Genomic DNA, 9,242 nt, shown 5'->3' on the forward strand with positions numbered 1-9,242 from the left:
AAGATCAAATGTGGGACGAATACGAGCTTGCCCTCCATAAACACAGGTCTTTATATATCCTCAGTTTGTTCGCAGTCGCATATTTTGTTTTTCTCTTCTTGACCTGATGGTGAACGCAAGAACACCTACCATTATGTCAATATCTTATGAATCAATTTCCATGGACCACGATAAGCCTGAAGCGGTCTCGCCGCATTTCCATGAAATCCTTGGGGATGATGTGGAGTTAACCAATGACATGGGCACGCGAGTTGGACACCATCTATTCCTCGATGAAGCCAACCAGGTTAAAGAGGAGCGCAAAACCAGCGGAGAGAGCGTTTGGTGAGGAGCTGGATTCCCATCTGATGTGAGCCTGTTGGATTACGCTTTTATTAATGGGTTCTTTTCCATTGTTGTAGGCGGGTGTTGAACGAGAGGCAGATTAATGTGAGTTGGGAACTTGGAATAGTTATTATGTGCAGGAAAAGAGTTTCACTGACGTTTTTAGATGATTGCCTTTTCTGGGTAAACCCTAACTAACCCCTTTGAACACCCCGAATCACATCATATGGGCATATCAATTAACGACGAAATACGCTTTGGTCAATAGGACAATTGGAAATGGTAGCTCTCCTGTGTACATGACATCGCAACTAAAGACCTGACATCTAACTATTTTAAAAGGGCTTTTTCTCGGGAGCGGCCGATCTCTTGCCTCCGCTGGACCTGGTGGTGCAGTTCTAGGCTATATCCTCATGGGCACTGTTATCTCATCAGTCGTCTCTTGTTTGGGTGAAATGACTGCATTAATGCCAGTCAATGCCCCGATTATGGAGTTTCCTCGGCGCTTCTTAGATCGTGGTGTTGGCTTTGCAGTGGGTTGGATCTACTGGTACTATTCTATCCATCTCGTACACTTGAGGGGGAAGCTAACAGAACAACCAAAGGTTCGCCTATGCTGTACTTGCGGCTGACCAGCTAGTCGCCGTCGCAAATACTATTCGTTTTAAATATATCGATGACAATGGAACGCATTTGGAATGGGTAACCGGGGGGAGTGTTCATGCTGCGGTGTGGGTGTCTGTAGTTCTAATAACTGTAACGCTGATCAATACGTTACCCGTCAAGGTAAGCAACGAGATTAACTATCTGTACACATGCAAAGAGAGCTCTGCTAACAATAAGCCACAGTACTATGGCCAACTCGAATACGTTTTCGGCTGCATAAAACTTTCTTTTCTTGTTTTGGTTATCTTAATGATGGTTATTCTGGACACAATGCAGCGTTAGTTATATAACTTGTGGGATCTTCAACTAAATGCTGACTTTTGGCCGGGAAACTAGCCTTGGACAACAGATACCATAGCACCCCCGTTGGTACTCGATGTAAGTATATCATCATCACTGGACGTGTCTAGCGGATTGAAGCTAACGACCGACCAAAGACTGGGACTCACCATACTCCTTTTTTGCGCCAAGGTATACGGTTAGGGGCCACATGAGTGGTGAAGTTCAGCGAGAGATCAGAGGTTCAGTTGGCGCGTTCCTTGGGATGTGGTACGATTTGAACTGCGTAATTTGACTTTATATTTGCTAGCACCTGCTAAGTGATTTGATTGTGCCTATAGGACAACCTTCACCAACATAATTTTCTCGTATGTAGGCATGGACATGGCTGCTGCCACCGCGGCAGAAAGTAAAGCTTTGTCTAATGCCGAGAGTATGAAGATGGCGTCGCGCAAGGTCTCAATCCGAGTCGTCACTTTGTACACTCTCTGCATGTTGACGGCTTCATTTCTGGTCCCATATGATCATCCATTTCTTAACGGGGGCGGCCAATCTGAGAGTTCACACTCGATCTTTTTGATCGCTGTAGTCCAAGGAGGACTCCCAGCCGCCGCCCACTTTTTCAATGCAATCTACATGTTTTCTGCGTTCGCCTCTGGGATCAACACCATGTACGTCTCTTCGAGAGTCTTGCATACTTTGGCGCTGCGCGACCAGACGGGACCAGAGTTTATCACCAGAAGGTTACGTCAGTGTCACAATGGTGTGCCATTGAGGGCAGTACTAGTGACTGGTGCATTAATGTGTCTTGGATATTTAGGGACCGGATCTTCAGGCCAGGTTAGTAACAGCACGATGCTCGATGCTAGGATAGATAAACTTTCGCTGACCACGATTGAATGGCTTGTAGAGACTGAGCGAACTCGCGACCAATTGCACAGTGTCATGTTTGATTGTGTACACTGTCGTCTGTGCTACTTATCTCGGCTTCTTTAAAACGTACGAGCAGTTGCATTATTCATCTATTTGCTCATACGGTCGGACTAATTATATGCAGATTACATGACGTTAAGCTTTATGGGAATACATCCGAAGCTCAAGCTGCCTGTTACGATCGTAACCACCCTCAGTATCCCTATAAATCCCACGGGCAATGGCTAAAAGCTTGTTACGGCTTGGTCGCTTGTACACTTTTGGTTATATTTAACGGAGTGCCCTCTTTCCTCCAAGACCCGTTCGATATACGCGGGTTTTTTGCGTCATACATTGGAGTAAGCCCGCCCGAGTTAACCTGTGCAACTATCGCAGGAGGTTTTTAGATGTGTAAAAACTAATTTTGATCCTAGGTTCCTGTATTTTTCTTGCTTATTGTAGGCTACAAATTATCTAAGCATGGACTCAACTTTTCGCAATGGGGCCCTGAAAGGTCCAACGATCTTCGCAATTGTGTTCAAGTGACGAGCGAGAAGAGGAAAGGGAAATTACAATTCCCAGACGAAGGGCTTACCAAAGGTAATATCCAGGAGTTCATCCAATGGATCTGGGTATGGACAAAGTAAAAAGCACAGTTTCTCTACTACAATCTCGACTGAATCATTACTCAATAAACAGCGAGTTCATTGAAATTTTACGGCTCGGCGCATGGGTGGATATACCAAACTTTGATTTTTTCGCTTGCAATATCTAGGGAATGCATGTATAAATTTTTGTTTATTAGCCACCTCGGAGATTTAACTATCATTGTTTACATGTATATGTGACCTGTTACTTGTATTCAATTCCGACTTGGTTGCTTTTGTTCAGCTAACCATGGTTTGGGATTCTAATCGTAACGGTTTTAACAATGGAGCCAATTGTTTAGGCGTTGGAACAAGCCTTCCAGTTACTTAGGGTTACCTAACTTTAGTCGATTTGTGGGGAACTGCTCCATCTCTACGGCTGTCTCCTGCTCACTAGCCTAGGTAGCGACCGTCAACGATGCCTCCCAAATTCCAAGGCGCTTGACTTGAGCCGCAAACGGTGGATAGAGTGGATCTCTCGTATTTGCCAAAAAGAAAACATAGGGCCAGGCAGTTCTGCAGAAGAAGGGAAAAGAACTTCGTGGAGAGTGCTGGAAATGGACGATTGCTCAACTTCAAGCGTCAATATCCCACCCAAGTCAAAATCGCTACCTGAGCCCGCCAACTGCGGCAGGGTCCTTGAATTTCTCAGAAAACGGGACGGGGGTCACTGATTAGTCCATCCGCCGCCATGGCTCAGTTGACAATTCTAACGGTCTAGGTCAGTTCGAGGATGAATCGTTTCGGCTCCCGTCCTTATTGATGGACACAAGGAGACTGGGAGGATCTCGCCATGTGAATATATATGGTTGCAGTGAGACCAGCATGAACTTTCCATAGGATACGAACCAATCTGATAAAATATCAGAGGTTGGTTGGACGAAATATTCTGTTCTTGACTGTTGCCCATCTTTGTCTGCTTCTATTTCAGGACTAAAGGAGATGTAGGTTTCATGTTACAGTTTCTCACGCATAGCGGCTTTTCTCGACTAACTTTCTCATAGTCAGGATAGTGGCGGTGAGCTCCGGGTCTAATGGATGTAGTAATCCCTGGACGATTTGGCCAGCAGTTGTTTCCCAGGTCGATTTTTCAACAGTGGGCAAGCATGGATAAATGTGATGGCCTTCTGTTGGAGGAAGGCTAGGTATGAGCTAACATACAAAAGGCAATTGGGCAATCACCAAGCCCTTCACAGCCATGATTTTTCCAGGGTTGACAAAACCTGATCCCAGCTTCCCCACTCCACTTTCCTGAACCCCGTCATTTCGTTCAGCTGAGGCTTACAGAGTATATGGGACGTCCCACAAGACATATGGGCTTTTTCATCGGGGGCCGCTTCGCCTGTTTTTCTCCTTCAACTACCAAGGAAGGGCTGATGTGGAATAGCTACGAGTTTGCGTCTTTACCTGTGATGCGTTTCCGCCATCTCTTGGAGAATGACGTTGCGGAACATGGGCAGCATAAACAATTAATCGAATCGACTCAAACAGCGTTTGGCACCAGTGCAACCAATGGCTGGCCGCTTTGCGTAGTCATCGATGCTAGGTTACTTCCGAAGGAAAGGGGGATGGGAAACCAAAAGCCAAAAAAAAACTCAAAAGATAAAAATAAGTTACCAACGAATGCATCAAGGCTGATCAGCATTGTCGAGCCCCGCAGTCTGACTGGAGGAGTGTCGAAGGGCGTGAGACATGATCGTCAGTTTGATATGCAGACAGCAAAATGAATGCAGAAGATCGTTCACAGCATTCATCCGACCAGCCATTTTTGCGGATTACAATTGCGTCTTTCTGATTTCAACGGAATCACAACGGATGGGAGGAAAATTAGGTTGTGAGCCGTGTTCACAGATGTAAAGAATTCGTGATATGTGCAAGCCAAGGCATTGAAGATATTTGGGAAGTTAATTTACTGGAAATGAGGAAATCCTTGAAAGATCGACCAACCTCGAGCTCTATATGCGGGCCCCAGAAATCCTGGCAAGGAGGGCGAATTGATCTCACCCATAAAGCATGCGACTGGACTGGTCATTTTTCTTTGTGACTTGCTATTTGGACTGGATCATAAGTTGAAATTCAAAGCATGCGGGAGAGATCAATACCATTAGCAACGAAGGATAGATTGGTTGTGGTTTGATGCAGCTGGGGAGTGCCCATCCGATACACTTCTTTATCCTCGAGCGTTCTGGCTCATCAAGCGGTCTATTTTCAACTTCTTTTGCGCTCCCGTCGGATGCTGATATTCTTCATTGACTAAACTGTCCGTTTCTCGCAAACGATCAACCTATGTAAAAATATCCGTTCCCTGGAAGAGGACGGATTCCACCTCCCTCATTCCGATTTAGGACCACGTTAGTGAGGCGAGGAAGATCATATCAGGATTTCGTTAGTTTATCTTGATACTGCGACTATTCAAAAGCGATGACTGAACCACCAACACAAAATCATAAAAGACAATAATACTAGACAAGCCATTCATGTGCTGATAAAGAAGGTAAAATAAAGGGACGAGCCTGGCGAAATAAAACAACATGTAATTGATGTGAGAGTTGGCCAGTTGCGACCAAGGGAACTACAAATTACAAAGTGAAGTGATGGAGCTGTTAGAACAAGTAGTTATACTAGGAACAGAACCAGGTTTCCAAGGAGAGATAATCAAAAACGCGCGCTAGATAAAACACTGTGTGAACTATACTATCCAATATTTAAAAAAAAAAAAAAATAAAAAAAAAATAAAAAAAAAAAATTTCGACTCCTGCTATCTCCTCCCAGCCGCCCCTTTTTTTCTCCTATTTCCCTTCTCTTTCGCTACATCCGCAAGCTTCTGCCTCTACTGGTTTTCCCTTTTTTGTTTCGTGCCGTGGGAATAGGAGCTCCTTCTCCAATTACAGATACATATCCAAAATACAAGTAAGTCAGGTAGAAGCACAAGTACCTCGTGTAGAGGCATGATTAAGCGGGAGATCGGTGGAAGGGTAAGGGGGATAACGGATATTGGGAAGCGGGATTCGAAGAGCAGGTAATAAGGCGCGAGCGCCATATAGATGCGCGCAGTACGTGTGAGTGGGTGCTCTGTTAAGATGCTGAGATATGGTTGGTTTTTAAAACAGAATTAAGCAAACCGGGATTCCTTTTATTTTATGTGGATGTAGCAAACATAAATTACTGAGAAGTAAAAGAATAAAAAGAGAAGGGGGGAAAAGGGAGAGAAAGGAGGATACAAGAGAGAAGAGGAATCTAGAAGATAGCTGATGAGATAGAACGGATGAGGTGAAGGAATGGAGAAAAGGGCAAGAAAAAAGCGACCATCGTCATCATCACCATCAAGCATCATCTCATATTCCGTTTTCCGTCCCCTCGCCACCCACTACTCCTAAAATAATAAACAGAGATAAACGAAAAAGGGATAAAGTGAAAGAAAAGTTTTCATATTATTCTAAACGAACGAAAAGAAGCGAAAGAGAATAGGAAAAAAAAAAAAAAAAAAAAAAAAGGCAGCGCATACAACACAGACATAAAACGAAAAACGAACAACAGAGAGAAGATCAAAAAAAAGAGGAGGGGAGGGGGGGATATATTCTAAAAATCACGAAGCCTCCTCAACTTCTGGCATTGGCTCATCCCCGGCCCTAGGAGACGCGGAATCCGCATCCTTCATCTCCGCATCAGCGCCTGCAGGCGCTGCGTTCTTCTTGGCCGCCTCCTGTTCCGCGCGTTTCTTCGCAGCCGCCTCTTCTTGCGCCTTCTGGGCAGCCATGCGCTCAGCTTCGACTTTGTCCGCGTGGCGCTGAATAATGGGGCCCGCGACAAAGCGGATCTCATCCATTTTGGCGATGTAAACGGCTTTGGTGGTGTCTTCGCCGTCCTCGTAGAACCAGTCCTGGAAGGCGGACGAGAAGTTAGCATGTCATTGCTTTGGTCGGTTATATTTTGTATATTTTGATGTTGATCTGTTAGGACCGCTAAAGAAGCTAGGGGATGGGGGAGAAAGAAATAAGAACGCCAAACATACCTCTGTCTCATCAAGTTTTGCCTTAAGTTTCGCCTTCTCGTCCTCGTTGGCGAATTCAGAATAGACACCATCAATCTTATCCCGAAGCTCATATATATACGACTCAAGCTCGTTTTTCTTATCCTCCGTATCCGCAACAAGCTTGTCTTCCATGAACATGGCATTCTCTTTCTCGCTTAGACGTCCCTTGGCGGCCGCGTCGAGGCCTGCAGTGCCGGACGAGATGGGAAGGTCACCCTTGCGCACCTGTTTTTTGACTTTGCGCATCTTGGGCTTAGCCTCTGCGGCCTCGCCGTTGGGCGCATCCGTATCCATGGCCTGTTTCCAGAGTTTTCTCATGTTAGAAAACACGTTCTTCTTTACGTCGGTAGTAGATTTTTGCCCATGCCATTTCGTTAAAAAACATTTTGACACGGGATAATTGGTTTTTTAGGGAGGGGAGTGGGGGAGGGGCTAGTAGAGGGGGGTTTGTAAAAAAGACTTACTTCGCCTTCTTTCTCTGGAATTGGCTCTTCGACTTCCACGTCTTCCACGTAATATCCAGATTCGATATTGAGGATGCCATGCAGGTTGAGCCTAGCTCGCAATTTGCAGGTAGCAAAATCGCCGTCGGGGTTTGGTGTCACACCTTTGACGGAGAAATGGCCGATCCACGGGTTTGCTTTGCCAGGCAATCCCTCTGGCTTTGCATATCGCGCCTCAATATCGAACGGTTGCTTACGATAGAAAGTAAGAATCTTGGTCGATGGCATAACGTTGCCTTTGTTGAAAACGGTCAAAGAGGTGGCCTCATCAGGGATTTCGGGGGCCTGCTCCCACGTGAACTCGATGGGATAGTTCACGATGTCGTGGACGGAGAAGTCGCGAACGCGGAATACGGGAGAGAGAGTAGCACAGCTGAAGGCACAGCCGCGGGCAACAGCTTCGTCCTGGTTGAGCGTGAAGGAGAGCGGTTTGCCAAAGAACTCGCTGATCTTCTCTTTGATGATGGGGATACGGGTGCAGCCGCCTACCATTTCGATGGAATCGATATCTTCTGGTTTTAGCTTCGCCTCGGCAAGGGCCTGCTCGAGAGGTACGGTGACACGGTCCAAAAGGGGCTGGATCATTGTTTCGAGTTCTTCGCGCTTGACGAAGCTACGGACATCGACGTCGTCCATCAAGGACTCAATGCTCATGGGTGCGGAGGCATTTGCGGAGAGGATCTTCTTTAGCTTCTCCGCAGCAGCTAGAGTCCGGGTCCACGCCTTCAGGTTAGTCCTGATATCAATCTTGAACTTTTCTTTAAATTCCTTGGCGAAATGGTCGACCAAAGCTTTATCGAAGTTACGGCCTCCAAAATGGCGGTCATATGTCGTGGCCTTGACGTTTAGTTCTCCCTTGCGGAACTCAACAACGGAGCAAGTGTAGTCGCTATGTCCAATATCAACAAAGACAACCCTCCTGGGCTTCTCTTCGGCAGAAGGTAGGTCGAATTTCGTGATACCCCAACCGAGAGCAATAGCAGTGGAGTCATTGATGAGGCGCAGACATGTCAAACCGGCAATCTCGCTAGCATCTAGCAGACTCCGGCGCTGGGCATCCGTGAACCACGGAGGTACGCTTAACACAACGTCTGCAACGGGGAGTTTCAGTTCAGAAGCGACGGTTGTTTTAATTTTGGTCAGAAACATAGCCACTAGCTGGGTAGCAGTAAACTGTTCTTTCTTGCCCAGATAAGACACCTCAGCGCCAGCTTCACCATTGATATCGATTAAGGTGGCAGTATTATAGTCCTGCTCGATCTGGACATCGGGGTCCTTGAAAGAACGGCCAGCCAGACGTCTCAGGGTGCCGACGGTGTTCTTCAGATTGGAGATCTCTTGTGTCTTAGCGGCCTCACCGATGTATCTACTCTTGGGGCCGAACCCAACTAGGGATCTGTATAGACGGGACGGGGATAACATGTAAGCGTATATCCTTCTATTTTAACATGTGGGTGCGTATTTTGGAGAGGGAGGATATCTATCTGATATCTCAATGACAGGGAGTTTCGATGTGGAACTTACGGTGTAGACCGATTAGAGACTTCATTCGTGATCTAATGGTACATTCCCAGAACGAGGACACTTGGTCAGTGAGAATGAACCCAGAGTATAAAATCAAATATATCCAAGATGGATTGGGAGAGGAAGGGGGGGAGGGGTGGAGGCGGAAGGGGAAAGCAAAGCAGAAACAAGGGAGAAAGAAACAATATATATATACGCACAATATCGATCCCCTTATTCCTAGCAACGCCGATCTTCGTCGATTGAGAACCGAAATCTATGCCAACGACACTCATGATGACAATATGCTGCTCGCTTTATATGGTGCAGAAATGAGGTGAGGTAAAGGAAAGGACTTTTCTCTAACAAAAAAGT

At 46.1% G+C, this 9,242-nt stretch overlaps 2 protein-coding genes across 2 annotated transcripts; one reads left to right on the top strand and one right to left on the bottom strand.

Moving 5' to 3' along the window:
* Positions 1–133: 133 nt before the first annotated feature.
* Positions 134–2,861, top strand: HCAG_00782 (conserved hypothetical protein; the record flags this gene model as incomplete). The annotated part of the gene is made up of 13 exons (XM_001543686.1): positions 134–324; positions 593–606; positions 667–929; positions 961–1,110; positions 1,174–1,267; positions 1,327–1,368; positions 1,428–1,539; positions 1,611–2,032; positions 2,090–2,109; positions 2,180–2,268; positions 2,327–2,540; positions 2,616–2,639; positions 2,838–2,861. 13 exons carry the CDS (start codon positions 134–136, stop codon positions 2,859–2,861), a joined length of 1,659 nt encoding a protein of 552 aa, XP_001543736.1.
* A 3,553-nt stretch (positions 2,862–6,414) lies between these two features.
* On the bottom strand, positions 6,415–9,163 carry HCAG_00783 (heat shock protein Hsp88; the record flags this gene model as incomplete). Its single annotated transcript, XM_001543687.1, has 5 exons — positions 6,415–6,708; positions 6,841–7,158; positions 7,326–8,760; positions 8,889–8,920; positions 9,089–9,163. The coding sequence occupies 5 exons, from the start codon at positions 9,161–9,163 to the stop codon at positions 6,415–6,417; spliced, it is 2,154 nt and encodes a 717-aa protein (XP_001543737.1).
* Positions 9,164–9,242: the final 79 nt, after the last annotated feature.

This window comes from Histoplasma capsulatum, genomic scaffold (genome assembly GCF_000149585.1).
Source record: "Histoplasma capsulatum NAm1 scaffold_1 genomic scaffold, whole genome shotgun sequence".
In the NCBI taxonomy this organism is placed as follows: Eukaryota; Fungi; Ascomycota; class Eurotiomycetes; order Onygenales; family Ajellomycetaceae; genus Histoplasma; species Histoplasma mississippiense.